Raw genomic sequence first — 20,721 nt, 5'->3', positions numbered from 1 at the left:
CTCTAAAAAATAGATAAACATTGAAAAAAAATTAAAAAAAAAAAAAAGATCAAACCAGCCACAACATTCCCTTAAGCCAAAGCCTAACATGGAGCAAGGCCCTAACTCTCTTCAGTTCTATGGAGGCTGAGAGAGGAAGAGGAGGAGAGCGAGGAAGCTGCAGACAAAAGTTCGAAGACAGCAGAGGTTGGAGAAAAGAAGCCATAAAGGCACAAGGTGAAGGAAGCAGCAAGTGCTGATGTCGAAACTGCAGCAAGTTTTCCAGAAGATCCAGCTAAGATAATTCAGAAGGTCACTACAAACAACAGATTTTCAATGTAGATGAGACAGCCTTCTGTTGGAAGGAGATGCCATCTAGAACTTTCACGGCTAGGGAGGAGTGTCCGTGGACTGTCCCGAGGCCTACGTAAGGTAATGGATGACAAGTGCCAGCTCGAGGCCTGGCACATGGTAGATATTAACAGCATGGTTCTCTTCCCTTGACTTCCTTTCAAAGAATCAAAGTCCCCAAATTCCAGGAGAGTCTAACGAGCCTGGACGGGGCTTTGGCTTTCACTGCCAAGACGGCCACCTGTCCTGGATGTCTCCAGAGAGCACGCACATACCCTGTCAGGCACGTGCACATACACACGCTCACTCTCAATACGTGCAGCTTGCACATTTCCACGGCGGGCTTGCCGCATACCTCACAACTGTGCAATCACACAGTGCGTGCCAATGTCAGGTTTCCGTCCCACTTCCCTCCCCGCCCAGCTCCTGGGAGTTCTAACCCTCCAGGGAGCTCACAGGCGAGCGTGCCCACACTGAACCTGCCCTGGGTTCTAGAAGCCTCTGCTCCGACCCCCATGGAAGCCCGGCTGCAGCCTCCATGGAGCACTCCTCGCTGCCAGCAGACAAGAGGAGCTAGACGTCCGCAGACAGGGGTGGGGGCTGGGAGGAGTGGGAGGGCTGGCTGGGGAGGCCCCAGGGGCTGCTAGTATTATGGAATCGTCTGAATCATCCGTAGGGGTGTAGCAGGAGGAGCGTCTGCAAGCTCCTCCCTCTTCTGGAGTCAGCGGCCCTTCTCTCCTTGCCCCCTCCCCTCCCCTCCCCTGGCCCCTGTTCTGGCACAATCCCCCAGAGCCAGACAGGCAAGTGGGCAGGGAGCTGGCCAAGCCAAGCCCTCCTGACTCATACCCATGCAGAGTGGGGCTGTGGGCAACGAGGGGCCTCTGGGACATGCTAAGTAAGGCCCGGCGACACCATGGCACCCATGCCCTCTGTAAGGGGTCTGAACAGACAAGTGCAGGAGGATGCGGCCACTCCCCAGTGTCAGGGAAGCATCCTTCTGTCTGCCTGCCCCCCGGGACCCTGCTCCAAACCATGCTTACGTGTTTTCAATTGAGATGTAATTCACGTAGCACGCACTCAGCCTTTGAAAGTGTGCAACTCACTGACTCCCGGACCACTGCCCGATTCCAAGACACTTCATCACGCCCATTTGCAGATGCCCCCATCCCGCTCCCACCGGCCCCTGACCACCACTAAGCTACTCTCTTGTGTCCACGGATTTGCCTGCCCTGGACATGTTCATTTCTTAACCACCAACTTGGCTTCAGCACAAACAGAACAAAACAAACAAGTAAGCACAAAAATCTGTCCCCTTACGTTAATGTTCTCAATTTGAATGCTGTCGATTTCTTTTGGGGCCAGAATTTTTCATCTCTCTTGGCTTTAGAGTTGTAGAACTCTCATAAGTAGTGCCTCAGTGACTGTGTTTATGTGTCATCAGATAAGAAGGATTTAAGGGTCCGTGTGTCAGACTGGCTGCAAATCCCTCCTCTTCCTACGTGCAGGCCTCTTTGCACTGGGACTCTACCGCACTTCCCACCAAGAGATCGTCTGTTTCTACAGCTTGAGTCTGGGCTTGGCCATGACACCTGCTTGGGCCGACGGGACGCTACAAAGCATGACACACGTAGAGACCTGGGAAGTGTTTGCACGCTGGGGCTTGCCTGCTCTTGCCCCCGCTGAGGACCATGTGACAGACCACACGAGTAATCCCAGGCTAGCCTGCCAGGGACGCGGCCCTGTCACCCCTGTCACCCCCGCTGACAGCCAGTACCAGCAACACCTACAGCCCCACCAGATGCTGCATTCACGGGAGTGAGTCCAGCCACAGGAGAAGTAGCTCCAGCTGGGCCCAGCCCAAACTCATGGCCCACAGAACCATGAGCTAACACAAACACTCGTTAGAAACCGCAAAGTCTGGGGATGGGATGTTAGACAAGCAAAAGTTGACGGATACATTCTATGAAAACGGTCTTCTTCTGTGTACAACAGATGGACCGTGGCTGCCCCTGGGGAAGGAAACTGATCCTGGAGGGCAGAGGTGGGAGGGGCAATCTTCACTGGATCCCCATTCACACCTTCTGACATTCGAAGCATGGAACGGGTTGTCTACTCAACCTAAGTTTTAAAAAAATGTTTCTAAGCGTTCCCTGCATTGGACTGCTCTCCTCTGCCCTCCCAGCTCCCCATACTCACCAATGTGGTGGGGAACCTTCTCCAGCTCCTCGATCTGGATGTGCCTGGCACCCGCCGGGATCTGGACCAGTTTGAGAGCTGCTGCCACAGAGCAGGATCCGGAAAAACCGTGAGCATCTTGAGCTGGTGGCCCCACTGCCCAGCACACCCCGTCACCCCCTCCCCCTGCACGTGCCCAAGAACCTGTTTCCTCATCTGTACAACAGGAAGGGGGGACCCTTGCCCACAAGGTGCCGAGAGGTTCAAATGAGATGCTATGGCTTAAAATGCCCTAAAAACTCTAAGGGCTGTGGTGGGGGGCGGGGGGGGGGGGAGGGGAGAGTATGCAGACACTTTGTTGCTACAATTTTCCACTTTCTTGAGCCTACTTTTCTCTTCTGATGTTCCCCCCCCCCCTTTCTTCTCATACCTTGAGCCACCATCACGGCTGCCCTGGGCCCCATGGCCCTCCCAATCCCATGCCTGGAAACAAACCCTTCTCGAAGCCACCAACTTTCTCCCCACAAGGAGAGATGAGGCAAAGCTATGACAGTCCCAAAGGGGAAATGGATCTAATTCTTCCTACAGTGTAAAGGACTAACATCTGGCCCTTTTCAACAGCCAAGTGTGGTCCGATGGAAGGTAGGGAGGGAAGTCAAGGAACTCAAGGTACCAGGAGTTGAAAGGAGGCACCACAAGTTGACCAGGAGAGAGAGGGGAGAGAGGGAAAAAAAAAATTCCAGTCCAGTCTGGGCCACATCCTCAGATGTGTCTGAGCTCTCACTCCCACAATAGCCCCAGGGCCAGAGAGATGGCTGAGTTCCTATCACAGCGCACTGGCCAGCAGAAAAATGCTTCTGAAGTCCCGGGCCCGAATGCAGGCAGTGCTCACTGGAAGAGGCTGCGGCCAGCTGCAGCTTCTGACTCAGTGGCCTGGGGCAGCCCGGGAAGGTCTGGAGGCAGGCTCTGGGTGCCTTCTTCCCTCCCCCGCCCTGAACCGTGGCCCAGCAGAGGACGGACGGCTTGCCCAAGGGACTCGGGCTCAAGGGCCCCTGCTGGGCCAGAACCCCAGCCACTCCTGGTCATCTCCCAGCCCCAGCCTCTCACCTGCCTTCTTGGAGGCCTTGCCCAGTGTCCCCTTCACAGTCCTGCAGTGAGAGTTGTCGCCGCCACAGACACCGCACTTGTCATCTGCCTTCATGGACCCCACCTCCTTGTCACAGCCAACGGGCTGACGCCAGAGGTGGGGTCAGAGGATAAGGCTCCCGTGCTCCCCACCCCCACCCCCCACCCCAGGCCGGCAGCCCCTGGTTCCCTCCCCAGTCCCCACGGGTTGACCCTGAACCCAGAGGCATTCCTGGACACGTCACTGCCACAAACTCGCCAAGTGACACAGGCAGGTCTTAAACCTGGCCATTCCTCTTCCCTTGAATGGGCTGGGCAATAACCCCCTTCTAGGATCCCAGGGTTATGTTGAGGACCAAGGGTGTCATGGGTGGGGAAGGCGAGGAGATGCCTGTCTCCCTAGGGCCCAGGAGAAGCGGGCAGTATAGCCCTCCGGTCTCCCCAGGCAGGCAGAAGGTGGGTGGCCCGGAGCAGGGAACCCACCACACATTCGCCGCGGGCGCAGACGCTGTATGGGTCCCGGTAGCTGCAGCGGGTCCCGTCGTGGACCACCTGGTTCATGAAGACCACATCCCCTGTGTCCTCCGACTGGCAGATCAGCTCACACTTCTGGGCATCTGTGGAGAAAGGGACCGTGCTGCATTCCCAGCTGTGCTCGGAGAAAGCGGGCTGGCCCAGAAGGACATCAGCGCATGTCCCAAGTGGGAAGCTCCTGGGCCAGCTCTGGGCAGTGGGGGGAGCACTGAGTATGGAGCTGGGACTTACAATCCCTGCCATGTCACCTATTAGCCTAGTGACCCTGGGCAAATCAGCTGACCTCTCGGAGTCTCCGTTCCTTACTTATTATCCCTGATCAATAAAATGCCACATCAGGATGCTAAATAAAATCAAGTGATAAAATAATAATAATGGCCATAATAATAAGCCAATATATAGTGAATGCTTACCATGTACCAAATACTTCCAAAACCTTTACATACTTTTTTTTTTTTTTTTTTTTTTTTTTTAAGTAGGCTCCACGTCCAATGTGGGGCTTGAACTCACGATCCTGAGATCAACAGTCACGTGCTCTACTGACTGAGTCAGCCGGGTGCCCCTATACACTCTTGATGTACAACCTCAAATTTTTTGTGTGACTTAACTCATTTAAACTTTTCAGTAAGTTCTAGGAAGTAAGTTCTAGCATTCTAGAGGAGGAGACCAAGGACCAGAGAGGTTAAGAAATTTGCCCAAGGCCACACAGCCACATACTGAGAACCAACTCCAGGATTCTAAACAAGGCAGTCTGGCTTGAGTCCCACACTGACCTCTACATACACTTCAGCAGTCTCATGTATAACAGTGTATCTCAACATGATTGCAAACATCAGGACACCCTGTGAGAGTAAAGCAGGGCAGTAGGCTGGGTTTGGGTTTATAAAACAAAGTTGCAGTAAGAGCAGAAAGGAGGCCCTTCCTAGTTCTAACAATTAATTGTTCTCTTTCCCATCTGGGCTATTGATGTCCTTAAAAGAAGGTTCCAAAAAACGTACCATATAAACACTTGCTGTGTTTCTTAGAAAAAGGGAAGTTGGGGCTTAGCTAACTTTCTGGAATTTGTCTAAAAGTCCTAGGAAAGCCCAAAGCCCAGCTGCCCCATGGGCCTTGAAGCCCCTTCCTCTAGAGGCTTGTTTGGATCTGAATGGATCTGCAAGGCTTTCAAAGCAAGCCATCCCCTTAGCCAAACTTCTCAGCAACCAAATGGCTCCCCGCCCCTTGTCCCTGGGCTCCTAGGATACATCTTGCCCCCAGTACTCAGGGCTCAAGTTCAGAGCCACAGCATCCAATAACACTTTGAACTTCACACACAGGTAGGACCCTGACCAGTACGCCCCAGGCAGGCAGGCAGCCATGGAAGCCAGCGGACAGTGGCAAGCTCCCCAGAATGGGAGGAATTCAAAGCAGAGGGAAAATGCTCTCTGCGATCATATTCTGGAGAGGTCTGTGTACCGGTGGGCAATGGAGAGGCCTCTAATGTCCCTTCTAATCTGAAGGCTGTCATTCTACATGTCAGCTGAATTGCCCTGCAATTAATACTTTGGAACAGGGGCTAAAAGAGGCGAAATGTCCCTGGTTCAAAGGGCACCTGGCGGGGGGGGGGGGGGGTGCGGGAGGGGGTTCAGTCAGTTGAGCGCCCGACTTCGGCTCAGGTCATGATCTCACGGTTTGTGGGTTTGAGCCCCACGTCGGGCTCCACACTGACAGCATGCAGCCCGCTTGGGATTCTCTCTTGCCCTCTCTCTGCCCCTCCTCAGCCCCTTACTTTTTCTCTCTCTCAAAAATAAATAAACTTAAAAAAAAAGAAAAGAAAAGAAAAGAAAAGAGAAAAGAAAAGAAAAGAAATGCCCCAGTTCCAGATCGTTTCCCCGCCAGGGAACAGTCCTCATAAGCCTCCACATCAGGGATGGCTTTAAGGAGGACGGTGGCCCAAAGACAAGGGCCTGCACAAAGGCGGCCAGCCTGCCGACTGTCCTCCACCGTCCCTCCACCTCCACTGGTGGCCCCAGGCACGGGAGGCCCACCTGGCAGATGCCCAAGGGCATGGCGGATGGGAGGGGGAGCGGGGCCCACTCACCGTCTTCTGGCTCGTAGGGGATCCAGCTGTGCTTGGCGTCCCGGTGGATGTAATAAGAGTTGCGCCTCGCACACTGCTGGGCCCGGAAGTCCTCGTGGGGCCCCGGGCACTCCTCGCTGTTGCACACCTGGTACTGGAACATGGGCCCTGAGCACAGGCGACCTCCGTAGGCTGGGCTGGGGCAGGCAGAGAGACCCGGTGACCTTGCCGGGGGGAAGGCTGGGGAGGGCCAGGCTTCCCGCGTGGCCCCCAGGGGCAGCTCGGCCTTCTAGGGGGACATAAAGCGGCTGCTCGAACGTAAACTAGAGGGCTGCTCGTGGTGGGGGCTGCCGTGCTCTGAGCCCTTCCAGATTCTTCTCGCTCCACCCCTGGGGCATATGCCACCTGCTCCCCTGTGTGTTGGCGCGAGGGGTGGTGGGGGAGCTGAGAAGCACGGAGCCAGGGATGAGCAACCCTCTCCAATCGGGCTGGAAGAGAAACCGGTCTCATTTATCTCTGTGTGTCCTTCGAACCACATGACTCACGGCCTGACATACCACGGGGGCACTCCCTCCCAAGGTGCCCCCGCGAGTTCCCATCTGCACCCGCTTCGCGTCCTAATAAACTAAGCAGTGGTAAAAACAGACTTGGGTCCCGAATGAGAAGGCCTGGCTAGGTCTAACCCCACGTCCCGCCTATGCAAATCTTGGGCAAGTCACTTAGTCCCGCTGAGCCTTAATTTCCTCTTTAAAGGTGGGACCCGGATACCTCTTCGGCCACCTACCTCCTGGTGTGTCGGTGAGGAATAAATAAGAAATGGCCTATGACGTACTCTGTACCGTCTGCCATCACGTTAAGAGGACTGGGTAGCGTTACGGATGCCAAGGGTCCAGGCGTAGGTGACCGCGGCTCCGCTCCCGGACGCTGGGGCATCACGGGGGTTCGTGCACCCGAGCGCTCAGCCTTCTACCTGGCACGGAGCAAGTGCTCGATACACGGTAACAATTGTAACAGCAGCTGTCATCCGTTAGTGCCTAATCTGGGCTGGGCACAGCGCTGAATTCTTTCGCTTAAGCCTCGTGAAATAAAAATAGTTCTTATCACAGAGGAGTTTGAAAGAGGGCAGCTCTGATGGAGGGGATAACCATCCACCTGGAAGGTGTTTTACTCAGAGTGGGCACCACAGGGCCCTGCCCCAACCCCAGCTCTCCCCCCACCGACGGGTGGAAGTTACGGGGCGGGCCGTTGGGCTCCTGTTTGCAAAAGGTCAGCACAGCCGTCTGACACAGGAATAGGCTCCTCTGGGCGGTAGTGAGCTTCCCATCCCTGGAGGTAAACGGCCGAGCGTGAAGGACCCCTCCTGAGGATGCGAGGGAGGGTGGCCAACACCGAGCCACAGCATCCAGGGGGCCTGCTGTTCCGCGGAGTCTCGGCGTCCCTGGTCCGCGGAGCCCGCTGACCCGCACGGCCGCGTGTGACCCACACCGCCAGCCCTCATCTCGCCCGAGGCTGTTCTGAGCAGCCTGGGAGAGGCAGGCCATGGCCAGCTGGCCCTTGGAAGTTCCAAAACCATGGGAGGGATCCCCATAGAGGGGACAAAAGGGGAGAAACAGACCGGTCCCCCAGAATGTTGGATTTACTGGGGCAGTGAAAGGCAGGAGTTGATGTCAAGTTTTGCTTCCTGGGGTAGAAAACAAACATGGCTACTGAGCATTTAGATCAGTGTTTTCTCAAAGCTTAGCCAGAGGATCCGGGTCACGGGCAGGCTCGTGAAACTGGGGGAGTCTTTGGGCCCACCCAGAGTCTTCTGCACGTGAGAGTCTGAGAATCACCGCTTCAGACCTAATCTCAGCCTGATGGGAGATGTCAGGCCCGGGTGGAAGTGATGTGCCCCCCCCCAAACAATTTTGGGTCCCCACCATCAGGATACAGGCACCTGCAGGGTCTTTCTCTCTAGTGTCCTGCCCCTCGGTGCCTTCCTCACCCAGCCCCTCCTCAGGCCTAGGGAGGGAGGGGGTCCCCTGCCCTGCCCTGCCCACCTCAGCCAAGAGCACTCACGGGGGATTGTCACAGCTCCGGCTCCGGGATCGAACGCCACCCCCGCATGACCGTGAACATGACCCGAACTTGGTCCAGGAGCTCCAGCCTCCATCCTGGCCGTAAGTCTGCTCTGGCGACTTCCAGATGCAGTGACCTTTGAAGCACCACTGGGATGGAGCAGAGGGAATGAGGTTACCCTGGGCACCCCGCCCCCCGCTGCCTAGCCTGCTAGGAAGGGTGCCCGACTGCGCACATGGCTCACAGGTGAGCCCAGAGAAAGGGACATTAAGAGTACGAGCCCCGGGGTGACAGAATCCTACCCACACCGCAAGCCCAGTGACCTCCGGCAAAGGGCTCCCCTTCCTGAGCCTATTCCTCTGGTGTCCACTGTGGATAACAGCACCTGCCACCAGGGCTGCCGTGAGCCTCCAAGGAGATGACGCCGGGCACACACAGCCCTCCAAAAATGGCAGAGAGTATTGCTAATGACGGTAATAATTATGCAATTATTTGGTTTATCACATCCGGAGAAAAAAAAGAGCTGATAGGGGAGAGAAGACACAGTCTTACCATGTTAATCTAGAGTAGATCTTGGCTCTGTGTCTCAAAATCACCACCCAGAGGCCACAGGCCGGTGTGCTTGTGGGAGGCAAGGCAGCCCCACAGGGAGGTCCATCCATGCACAAATGGAGGGGGTATACGAATGGAGTCTGAGAGGCCTGGGTTGGAACCCCAGCTCAGCCATTACTAGCTATGTGCGGCTGTGGCATAACTTCACCTTGCTGAGCCTCAGTCTACTCATCTGTTAAATGGGACTGTTCTAAGAACTAAAGGCAGCAATACCCACAAAGGCCTTAGCTCAGGGCCAGGCACAAAGGCGGGCTCGACCAAAGTAACCCCCTCCCCTTCTCCTGCAGGGCAACATGTAAGAAGTACACCAAAGTTCCCTGGGTCTTTTTTAAGAGATAACAGAGTGGCTCTCAGCCTTAGAGTCACCTGGGGAGCTTTTAAAACTCCAGATGCCTTGGGGCGCTTGGGTGGCTCAGGTGGTTAAGCGTCCGACTTCAGCTCAGGTCATGATCTCACGGTTCATGAGTTCGAACCCTGCATTGGGCTCTGTGCTGACAGCTCAGAGTCTGGAATCTGCTTCAGATTCTGTGTCTCCCTCTCTCTGCCCCTCCCCTGCTCATGTGCATGCACTCTCTCTCTCAAAGAATAAATAAACATTAAAAAAAAAAAAACCCTCCAGATGCTTTCACTTCACCCCCGACCAAGTGAGTCAGAATCTCTAGGAGTGGGGAGTTTTTACAGCAGCAATAGTATACCTTACATACTACAAAAAGTCTCTCCGGTCAAGTGTGCAAGTCAACAATTTTTCACAATCGACAGCGTTGTGCAACCGTCACCACGTCCAATTTTAGAACATTTCCATCACCCCAAAGAGATCTCCGTGCCCACCTGCAGTCGTTCCCCGTTCTAGAGGTGGGGACTCTTAGAGCTCCCCGGATGGTTCCAATATGCAGCCAGAACTGAGAGCCACGGATTGATTGTCACATGCAATTGTGACGGAAGGACCTGGAACTCTGCAAATACCAGGAGCCAGTGTACCGAGTCTCTGGGGTAAGAACCCGCCAGGTGTGGAGTCTACCGGGCCATGCATAGCCGTGGGAAGCCCCATCCATCTGTGAGGAGGCAAGCCCTCCACATGTGATGTGAGCGGGCAGAGCCTCGTGAGGGCAGAGGGCAGAGGGCAGAGGGCAGGCTAGGGGGGCAGGTCCTGTGGCTGAGTAATAACCCTGGAGCCTCTCTTAACACCCTGCTTCTTCCCAGCTCTCTGCTTTGCTCCAGCGTGACTCAGTGACTTCAGAACAACCCGAGGAGTGGAAAGGCCACTTGGTCAGGGGTCAGCAGGACCCAAAGTTCAATGAATGGCCCAAGGTCACCACAGAAATCAGAGAAGGGCCAGCAATATAGCAGAAGTGGATTTTAGAACCCCTCAGGCTCTTAGACCCGGCCATGAGGTCCTCCATACAAATGATGCCCTGGCACCCACACCTGCTCAAGAGGGCAAACACATGCCGGGTGACATGTGAAAGGGCAGGTCTGGGGCAGGGGAGGCAACACGCATATGGGAGAACCAGCATGGTGGGCCGGGGAGGGGGGCGGGCAGGACACCTGGAGTCTTCCCTTCATCCCTTCCTTTGCCTGCCTGGGCCTCACTCTTCTCATCTGTAAAATGGGGGGAAGGCTTCCTGCCAGAGGGGCGATGAGATGATGCCAAACTCTGTGAAGCAAGCGACTGTGCTGTGGGAGAGAGGGTGTACCTATGAGTTCATGGGGGGCTCCACGCACACACACACACACACACACACACGCAGCCACACGCCTGGGGGCAGGGGCTCCCCTGGGACCTGCACACTCCTGCTGCAGCCCCGGGAACGCAGGTACCTGGCCAGGGGCACACTCTGTCCCGTCCAGCGGGGGCCCCTTCTTGGTCTTGCAGAAGTACGGGTTGTCAGGATGGCTGCACCACAGCTGTTTGCAGGGCTCGAAGGTCTGGAACTGCGTGGTAAGGGGATGGGGGTCACTGGCTACACTGGCCCTCAGGCTCTGACAAGTTGTCCAGGGGGCAAAGGGCAGTGATGGAGAGGAGTGGTGCGGTGGACGCTGGGGCCAGAACGCTGTGAAGGAGGCAGGAGGGCCCACACCCTCAAACTGGACCCCACTCCAAGCGCCATGGCCTCCGGTGACCCCTCTTCCCTCCAGCGGGGCACCGAGAAGGGGCAGGCCACAGCCCACATCCCTTGTCGTCCCCCCAGGCCTCCCTCCTTGCCTTTGCAGAAGCCACTGTGACACTGGGCAGGGACTAGGGTTTCGAGGTCTGAGGCTCCAGGGAGGCTTGGGTCTGCCGACGTCCCCTGAGCCCAGTGCCTATCGGGGCTTCAAGGGGCTGTCGGTCCAGCCGGGATCCCAAGGCACCCAGACAAAGTCAGGACTCCCAGCATCCTCTAGTCTCGCCAGGCTGTGCCAGATGTTGGTAACCTCCCGCTTCCCATTGTCCAGGAGAGCCCAGTTTTTTTCTCTCCTATCATCTCCCTGCCAGCCGGACCAGTGTCCTCCAGATACAGCCCTGGGCATTGAAACCCCTTTCCACCCCCAGCTCAGAGAGCACGTGTCCCAGTGTGGCCTGGACAGACACGGAGCCTCCTGGGCCTGCAGAGCTGAGGAGGGGGCTGCATTCCTGGATGGGAGGTTTGAGGCGCTGGAGTCACCAAGGCCTGACCCCTCAGAAAGACTCCTGTCCTGGGATGTCCCTTCTCTGAGCCTCTGCCTGGACGCTGGTTAGCAGCTGCTCCGTTCTCTCCTGGGTGGCTCTAGCTGATCCCCAGGGCCAGGCTCTCCCTCGCCCTGTCCTGCAGAGTAAGGAAGGGCTATGCCCCCTTATATGTGTCTCCTGGGCATGGGGTGCGGTGGGGGGGCATGCAATTCACCGCCTGGAGAAGAGTTATGTGGCGACACGGGAGAATTTCACAAGGGTGACGAATCAGCCCAAATCATCCTACCAAATCCCTGAAGAGCAGACAGAGGCAACTATTCCTCCATCAGGCGGTGGCTGATGTGACAGAGGAACTGCCTGGCAGATAAGCTCCCTGATAACCCAGCCCAGCCAGGATCCCACCAGTCACCTGCCGCTCTGTTCTACTATGTTCCATCTTTCCCAGGAGTAAAGCATCCCCCAGCCACTGCACACACCTGTCCCCAAAGGTGGGACTGGGTGGGGAAGTTATGTAGCAGAAGGTGGCGGGGCCAGGTGCCGGTCGCCCTGGATCCCCCCCGCCATGGCAGCTGGCACGGAGCCTGTGGGCCCATCACCAGGCTACCTGGCCAGGAGGGAGGAAGATGTTCTATGCAGGACCAGCCTGGGTCACAGACGGACATGGCCCTAGTTCTCCAGCAGTCAGAGGCTGGTGGGAACTCACCGCAGAGCAGGTATGGTATCCAGAGCCGAAGTCAAAGCGGCACTGCTCGTCCATCGAGTAGTCAATGCCCGGCAGCTCCGGGGGCTGGGGCCAGGCGGGCGCAAAGGGGTCATCGAGGAGGCAGTCGTAGGAGCTGCCGGTGGAGACAAGGAGGTGAGCCAGGCTGAGGCCGGCGCTCCCCAGCTCTCCTTTCCTGGAGGTGGGGGTTTAAGGAGCAAAGAAGGCCTGCAGGAATCCATCCTTGCTGCCCTCTGCTAGAAGCCGTGACTTCCAGGGAGGAAGGCTTGGTCCCTGGACCATTTGAGGGCTCATTGCACCGAGGGAAGAAAAGTCAGGCCGCTACACAGGACGTACTCGGGGCCCTGGCCAGCTGCCACCTGAGGTGGGTGACAGTGTCTCTGCCCACACCTGCCCCCCCGCAAATCCTCTCTGTACCCATTCTTGGCCTTGAGCTCCTGAGTCTAAAGCTTGTCCTGGGCCCCTGATGACCTGGGAACTGAGCGTGTGTCGGGGGCAGGGAGGTACAGGGAGGGAGATGGCTGGGTGGGTGGGGGGGTGGGTGATGAAGGGCAGGCTGCATGCTCCCCAGTCCCCAGCCTGGAGGTGGAGGTGACCTACGGGAGGTAGCGGCTCAGCTCCACTTTGCTGCAGCGGGACCAGTGGAAGCGGTGGAAGGCAGCCTGCACCAGGGGCGCCATGACGCTGCCCAGGCTGGTCTCGTCCGCGCAGCCATTCCCCTGACCGTCATGCTCCATGCCGAGCCTAGAGGGTGGCGGTTTTGAGGGGGGGGGGGGGGGAGACGGGAATCCTGAGTCATGCCAGGGAGCCCGTTCCTGGGAAAACAGGCAGGTGGAACAGCAGTGGGAGACCATGCCCTGACCAGGCTTCAAACTGGACGGAAGCTGAGGGCCCCCCCTGCTCCCCAGTGGGGCTGGACTCATTCTGCCCTCCTGCCCCCTCCTCAAACCCCACCCCGCCCTCATGGCTTCCTTGGCCAGCTCAAGCCCCACTCCGACCCCAGACACCCTCCCTGGCCACCCTGACTGAGGGCTGACCTCCCACGGTGGCGGCCACTTGCCCCACCATTAACACCTCACATGCCACGACGTGCTGTCTCTTCGCCAGACCCAAGGCCTTCAAGTACAAGGACCCGGTCTTCATTTGGTTCAGCTCAACCTCATTTACCGAGTGGCTTACTTAAGCTTCTCCGAGACCCCGTAGTACTTTAGCCCGGAGCTCTGTGCCTGGTACACACCTACCATGATGATAGTCTAAATTTAAAAGCTTGGTTCTTTTTATAATTAGTACTTAATGCCAAAGCCCAGAGGTTCTAAATTCTCAGGTACTCCCAGGTGGCTGCGTCTGGCCTTGACCACTAGACAGACAGACACAGGGACCTCTGGTGCTGACCTTGGCTCTCCACGGGGAGAGGTCTCTGCTTTGGGAAGAGTGGACCCCCCTGCCTCCCACGTACGGGAAGACAAACTCCCAGCTCTAAAATATGTGGAACTATGGGCAGGAAGAGACCTCAGTATACCCCGGGTGCCAGCCTCCATGCTGCAGAGCAGGAAACTGACCCTCAAGGGGTCACCGCCCGGTGAGGGGAAGAGCTGGGATGAAGTCCACATGGTCTCTGTGCCGACAGGGCCGGTATGGAGAGGGGCACGGCAGACAGCGGGGGGCAGAACCCCTCTGGGCTGGCCCACTCCCCTGCTCCCCAGGCCCTTCACCTGCAGCACACAGCCCTCCCTCCGCGTGTGCACTGGGGAGGGGCCGGGCCAGGAGTGCGTCCCTCAGCTCTGCCCCCTGGGCAGACGACGCCAGGAGGCATGACTGTCGCATGGGCACATTACCGGAGGACACACTACATGTCGGTGGCTTATCTCCTTTCTCCCGGAACGTAGCTTCTCTGGCCTAGTCTCCACGTCAGTCCATCCCTACAACGGGGCCTGGCGCACAGTGGGTGCTCAAGAAATGTTGGTCGCATGAACGGATATGCTCCCAACAAAATCCAGGCCCAAGGATCAAGCCAGCAAGCCGCCAGCCTGGCCTGAGGCCAGAGCCTCTGTGCACCTGTTGAAGATGGGCTCAGACCAGCGCCCCAGTGTGCACCGAGCACCAGTGTGGGCCGGGACAGCTCTGAGAAGGGCCTTGAGTTGTGCATGGGACGAGGGAGAGAGACCGTCCAGAGAACAGACCACCTCCTATGACGGGATAGTGCATCCGCCTGCCCAAAGACAGGGCCACATCTGGTTTTCCGTGGCCCTGGGATTTAGGGGCTTGGACCCAACAACGCAGGCCTAGAATTGCCATCTGGGCCCCTGGGCTCCGTTCCCATCAGGGCTGGGCCTCAGTGCGTGGGCAGCTCCTCTGGCATCTCCGGGGACACTGGGATGGGGGCCTGATCTGGGATAAAGCCTCCCACACCCGCAGAACCCCTCGGAGCTCCCGGCACAGCCCGCCCTCCCGGCGCCACTTACACGTGGCCGGTCTCGTGAGCCACCACGAAGGCCGAGGAGAAGCCATCCTCGTGGTTGAGGGTACAGCTTCTCAACGGGTGGCACATGCCAGTGACAGGCGCATACCCTGCCGGGGAGAGGGAGAGAGGGCGGAGAGAGAGGTCATGGGGAGGTAAAGCAGGACTCAATGAGGTCTGTGACTGACCAGCCACTGCAGGGACATCCTGACGTGGTCACTGCCAGAGGCTGCCTGGAGGAAGAAGGATCCTTGCAAGGCCCGCCCCCCCCCGCCCCACCCAGTACAGCAACCCCGAGCCAAATGCCCCCACACCCTAAAGCTCCACGGAGCCCCTCAGGGCCCACAGCCTCCTCTAATCAAGGCAGTGGGATTTCCAGATGCCCCAAGCCTGCCCAAACCCGACTTCCACGCCGTGCCCCTCTAGCCAGCCAGTCAGCTGGTCAGTCAACAAACACACTCCAAATACTTTTTGATGGGGAGGGCAGGGGTACACTGTGTTACATTCTATGGGGAACCAGAGGAATCAGATCCAAGCCCCCCTGCCCTGCCCCTGTCCCTGCCCCTGCCACACACCCATACTTAAGGAGCAGATGGCTTAGCAGAGAGACTAGGTGGTAGGAGGTCAGCTCACACGAGGGCCCGCAAGGCTACAGTCAAGGGGCATCATGCGTGTGCAGGGGGCATGTGGAGGAGAGAACAGATTCAACTAAGGGGGTTGAGGGCCACCAGGTAATGGCTCATGGTGGGGGGGGGGGTGGTTGGCGGGCACAGGGCTGGGCCCAGAGGACAGGCAAGACTCTGCAGGGGAGGGGATGGGGGGACGTGCTGGGGGGGGGGGACACAGAAAGGCAGTGCAGGGGGCTGCACGTAGCAGCCCCAGTCATGTTTGCTAAGTAGCTACTGTGTGCGAGGCCTGAATTCTTTTTTATTTACTTATTTATTTGGAGAGAGAGAGAAAAAAAGCACATGTCCATGGGTGAGGGGCAGAAAGAGAGAGAGAGAGAGAGAGAGAGAGAGAGAGAGAATCCCAAGCAGGCTCCTTGCCGTCACCGCAGGGCCCAACGTGAGGCTCGATCCCACGAACCGTGAGATCACGACCTGAGCCGAAATCAAGAACCAGACGCTTAACCCACTGAGCCACCCAGGCACCCCACGAGGCCTGCGTTCTAAGGAGCCTGCTTCCCAGCCTCCCCGGGGCCCTGTTATAGGCTGGGAGGGAAGGCTGGGAGAGACCTCGGAGAAGGGGTGAGGGCAGAAAGCACTTCCTGCCTGGGGCTGCAGTTATCCAGACAACTCTACCCGGTCTTCAGAAGTGCTCAAATGCACTTTTAGCTGAGACGCTTCGGGGGACTCTAATGAGAGGCTGCGGTGTGAAGGAGCTTCCTGGGGCCTCTACTGTCCTGGAGTTCTGAGGTTTACTCTACGTGAGACGTGAGGATACAGCTGCACGCGTGTTGGTATGTTGGACATGTGTCTGTGCATGAGCACGCACGTGTAAGTACGTACATGTATCCGCATGCGTAAGCGTGTGTATCTATGTGATCCGTGTACATGTATATCTGTGTGTGTGTGTGTGTGTATGTGTGTGTGTGTGTGAGAGCAAACCTCACACTTGACACTTCGGGGATTCAGACAAGGAGGCTTTGGATAGAGGCATGGCCAGCTGACTCCCTTCTGGAATCAGACCAGGAAAAACTAGAAAGCCCTCAACTCGGAGCCTGAAGATCCAGTCAGAGATGCAGATCTGTCTCGTCTCTGCTAGAGGACAGGGGCAAGCCTCTTCGCCACTCTGTGCCTCAGTTTCCCCACCGGGAAAACTGCGAGTGACCAAAGCTTCACGTGTCTACAGAGCACGCACGACCACAGGCATTTATTTCAGGCCTCCCTCAGACCTTGTAGCGGGCTGGAATGGGGGAAAGCGGGAACTGTTTTTTCCCCACTCGGCAGGTGGGAGGACCAGGGGAGAAGAAGTGAGCTTGGGTCGCTGCACAGAGAGGTGTGGAGCGTGTCCACACACAGGCACCTGCTAGGTGCCCCGAGGCCTGTGATGAGCCCATATCGATACGGGGGTAGGGGGTGGGGGGCTGGGGAACAGAAGCATCTTGAAGATGCTGACAGGTCTTCCCGCAGCCAGGCTCTGGGACAGTAAGCCTGACCACTCGCGGCCACCTGCAGGCTCGACCCAGACAGCAGGGACCAGAGCGGGGACCCATTCACTTCCCCTGATCCCCGAGGAAACCACTCTAAAGCTTGCCCATCCAGATGGGCCAGGTCCTTCTCCAGAGTCCCATGAATCTCTCTGTTGACTGGCTCCTCAGAGCTCCTCGGGTGGCTCCAGAGAGCCCAGCCCCGAGCCCCGGCCTCTGCCCTGCAGCTGCAACACCTGGCCACAGCAAATACAGTACCTTGCGTACCTGAGGGCCCAAAATCCTGCCGGGTGAGGAAGACGACGTGGTCATGGTGCTCTGCGTGGCTGGGATCCTGGCGCTGCTGAGAGTGTGCCCAGCGACATACCTGCTCCAGGCTGCGAGAGGGGTTCCCCCGCTCGATCAGGCTCAGAGACTGCGGGGGCCAAGAGCGTCAACAGAGAGGGGGTTGCCAGCGGGCACCCGTCGTTCCCCTCCCAGGGGCAGAGGACACCGAGGCCCGTGGGACGCGGTGCCGGTCCCCAGGTCTCCGTGCATGCGCACAGCCCTCCCGCTTCAGGGAACACTCGCGTGCCAGGCCCTGTGCCGGGACACCTGTCTGCTGGAAACTCAACACGCATTCTCTCGCATCCCTCGACCGAGCTGCAAGGCAGGGGTAGCTCTGAGCACTTCTGTGCCTTGTGTTCGTGGTCTCATCTAATCTTCACAACAGCCCCTGGAGGAAGGTGCTACTGCCACCCCCATTCGGGGGAGAAGAAGCCACCAGTCGGTCTAAGACTGCAGAGCCCAGGGCCCCAGGGTCCAACCAGAGCAGGACTTGTCTCGGGGTCACTGCCCGGCTCAGAACCCATTTCCACACGGGGTCCTCAAGGAGAGGGATCTCCAGCTGCCAGGGCATAGGACTGCCTGCTTCCAGACTGCAGGGAATCCCCCAGGCCCCGCTTAACATCCCCAAATGCCTCTGCCCCTGAAGCCTCGACTCTTAACGGTCTCAGGGTTCTGATTCTGGGAACAAAATGCTTCCTACATGCTGACCAGCCCCTCCCCACGCCACAGCCCGTCCGGTGCACCAGTCCCACACCCCCTCTCCCTCCAAACCCTGCCAGTTGCAGAAGGGAGGTGGTCACCTGCCGGTAGCCGACCATGATCAAGCGGACAAGGGCAATGTTTATGTGGGCGCCCAGGGACTCATCATGGTAAATCTCATCCACCTGCAAGGAGAAAAGAGCATGCAATTTTAAGGGAAGCAAACGTTTGTCAAGAGCCTACCACACAGCAGGTACTGAGCCAGGTACCTGACCCGTGTTATCCTCACCATGGCCTTTTCAGGCAGCATTCTTATCCCTACTGTACAGATGAAGAAACTGAGGCAGAGAGAGGCAAAAGGACCTTCCCAAGGCCACACCGCTAAGTTGCTGCAGACCTGGGATTCAAATCCTGCCCCACCTAGTTCCACCTGTGCACTCTCTCCACGAAGCCAAGTGTGAGGGGCTGGCCTCACACTCAGCCCTCTGACAAAGACTCATCTTTCCACGGCTCGGGAGAGTCCTTCCACAAATGTCCCCCGGCCCGGGTCGCTCACCCTCAAGTCCCTGGGTACCCCTCCAATTGCCACCGGAATCGTCTGTCTGCTCCGTAGTGCCCGGGCACTTTTCCACGGCAAATCCAAGGGAAAGTATACGAGGACCTTGGAAATGCAGAGTCTCGGGCCCACCTCCCAAGTCAGAGTCTGTAATCTGAACACAATCCCCGGGGATGCTCAGCCACGGTCAAGTTTGAGGACCATGGCCTTGGAAAACTCCCTTCTCCCACAGGCCCAGGGGTCCGTGGGGCAGTGTCCCGCACAGGCCGCCAAAGAATGCTATCCCTCCTACTCCCCGAATCAGGAGACCCGGAACAGTGTCCATGACAGATGGACGAGGCTCTGTCTGTCCACCCCCAGAGACAGGCAGCTCACCCTCCCCTGAGTGCCCATCTCCTAAGGATGCCCCTTGAACAATTCCAGCTTTTTTGTTTTAACTTTTTTTCTGAATATAAAACATTTCACCCTGTAAACTTTGAAAAGTACAAAAAAAGGTGAAAGAGGAAAACCAAATTGCCCAAACTACAATCAGCCAGATGTACAATAACCACAGTTACATTCTTCTTGCCGGGTGCGTATCTGTGTGTGTGTGTGTGTGTGTGTGTGTGTGTGTGTGCGGTGGGCGGGCAGGGGGGGGAGGGGGAGGCTCAATTTACAAAACAGTAATCATACTGAATATACCGTTAATACATTGGTTGTTTCATGAAACAGTATTCTGTATGTTTAAAAGCATCACCTCTAGGGGGCGCCTGGGTGGCTCAGTCGGTTAAGCATCTGAGTCTTGGTTTTGGCTCAGGTCATGATTTCACGGTTCGTGGGATCGAGCCCCACGTCGGTTCTGCTGACAGTGTGGAGCCTCCTTGGGGTTCTCTCTCTCCCTCTCTCTCTCTGCCCCTCCCCCCTCAAAATAAATAAACTTTTTAAAAAAAGTATCATCTCTAATGTCTGCATATGATGGGCCACGACTTAGATAATTAATCCCCTAGCTGGACGTAACCCCCGAGATTCGCTCAGTGACTCGCTCGGTGGGTCAGTGTCAGAGCACAGCACTGGTGAAGCAATGCAGTTACTGGGGGCCAGAGTCCCGGGTTCGGGTCCTAGCTCTGTGGCTTAGGGCACATCAGGCAACTCCTTGGGACCTCTGTTTCTGTTTCTGTAGAATGGGGATCCTAATGGCTGTCATAGGAGAACTGTGCGGTGGAAGATGGGCGTGCCGACCGGCCACACACACACTTTCTCCCAAACAAGTCCAACCTAAGAATTCTCTCCTGTTCTGCCAAAATAATCTGCACCGGAGTAACTCTTAAATAACCTTGGCATTTCAGCCCCTCCAACTCAGAACGTGGCCTTCTACGTGGTCAGTGTCTCAGACCTCCCTGATGTGCCCTGCGGGCAAGCAGACCAGAGATGGGGTGATAAGCAGGGCACGCTCTACACAGACACATCTGTGCCCCACATGTACACATGTAAACCCCACCGGTTGCCCCAGGGCAGGAAAAGAGATCAGTCGCTGGAATGCTTGGGTGGAGGCATCCGCACAGCCTCTAGGCTTTTGGAAATTCTCAGGGGGCCACTGTCTTCCTGCTCTGTCTCTCTCCAAAGCGGGCCAGGCAGGTTGCTGCCCGAATCCTTCCTTACTGTCCCCACACTCAGCAGGCCAAAGCCGCCCATCAAACCCCCAGTGACGCCTGCTCCAATGGCTGGCATCTCCGGCCCAGAACACGGGGAAGGCTTCGCGGTAGGACTGGGGAGGAGGCTGCTGCCTCTCTGAACAAGAAGTAGGATCAGAGCCCGAGTGTCCATCACTGGTGGGGGTTGAGCGGGGCCTTCTGATGCCACCTCCCACTCTGGGTAACTGGCCTAAATGCAATACTGAGCAGGCAGAAGGGGACGCACCATCCGGAGAGACCCCACTCGGCACAGCACTCTGAAATAATCTGGCGACCAAATGCTTCAGGGACAGATGTACATAGACCCCAGGAGCCGGGGGAAAGGAAGGTGGTGTACCTGTGGGAGGGAGGGGTCAGGGAGGACTTGCTGGAGGACCCAGAACGCGTCCCGCTGGAGAAGGTCACGGGCCTTTCGGAGGAGATGGGCAGAGGTTCAGGGCAGGGGAGAGAAAGGCAGGAGTCATGCGGAACCATCGAGAGAGCCCCAGGCCGGTGGTGATCAGGGCAGCTGAGGCCAGCCCCCCACGCGATGGGAATCTCTTCCCAGCCCACGCTCCCACACTTCCAGCAACGTGTGTGCTAGCCCGTTAGAAAGTTCTGG

The 20,721-nt window shown here is 57.3% G+C and overlaps 1 protein-coding gene across 2 annotated transcripts in view; it reads right to left on the bottom strand.

Moving 5' to 3' along the window:
• Nucleotides 1-20,721, bottom strand: part of ADAMTS14 (ADAM metallopeptidase with thrombospondin type 1 motif 14) — an 81,537-nt gene that overhangs the window by 17,228 nt on the left and 43,588 nt on the right. Inside the window, exons 5-15 of one of the 2 annotated variants that reach the window (XM_058696595.1) lie at nucleotides 17,996-18,079; nucleotides 17,127-17,283; nucleotides 14,724-14,829; nucleotides 12,862-13,005; nucleotides 12,244-12,376; nucleotides 10,712-10,825; nucleotides 8,282-8,430; nucleotides 6,245-6,420; nucleotides 4,114-4,247; nucleotides 3,613-3,736; nucleotides 2,527-2,607 (exon numbers count right to left, since the gene is read on the bottom strand). In XM_058696595.1, coding sequence (XP_058552578.1) covers nucleotides 2,527-2,607; nucleotides 3,613-3,736; nucleotides 4,114-4,247; nucleotides 6,245-6,420; nucleotides 8,282-8,430; nucleotides 10,712-10,825; nucleotides 12,244-12,376; nucleotides 12,862-13,005; nucleotides 14,724-14,829; nucleotides 17,127-17,283; nucleotides 17,996-18,079 — 1,402 coding nt within the window. The remainder of the gene's footprint in view (nucleotides 1-2,526; nucleotides 2,608-3,612; nucleotides 3,737-4,113; nucleotides 4,248-6,244; nucleotides 6,421-8,281; nucleotides 8,431-10,711; nucleotides 10,826-12,243; nucleotides 12,377-12,861; nucleotides 13,006-14,723; nucleotides 14,830-17,126; nucleotides 17,284-17,995; nucleotides 18,080-20,721) is intronic. The other variant, XM_058696596.1, reaches the window with a different exon arrangement.

Source organism: Neofelis nebulosa, chromosome 13 (assembly GCF_028018385.1).
Source record: "Neofelis nebulosa isolate mNeoNeb1 chromosome 13, mNeoNeb1.pri, whole genome shotgun sequence".
Lineage (NCBI taxonomy): Eukaryota > Metazoa > Chordata > Mammalia > Carnivora > Felidae > Neofelis > Neofelis nebulosa.
The sequence above is the reverse complement of the archived record's forward strand: the minus strand, read 5'-3'. Positions and strand labels throughout refer to the sequence as shown.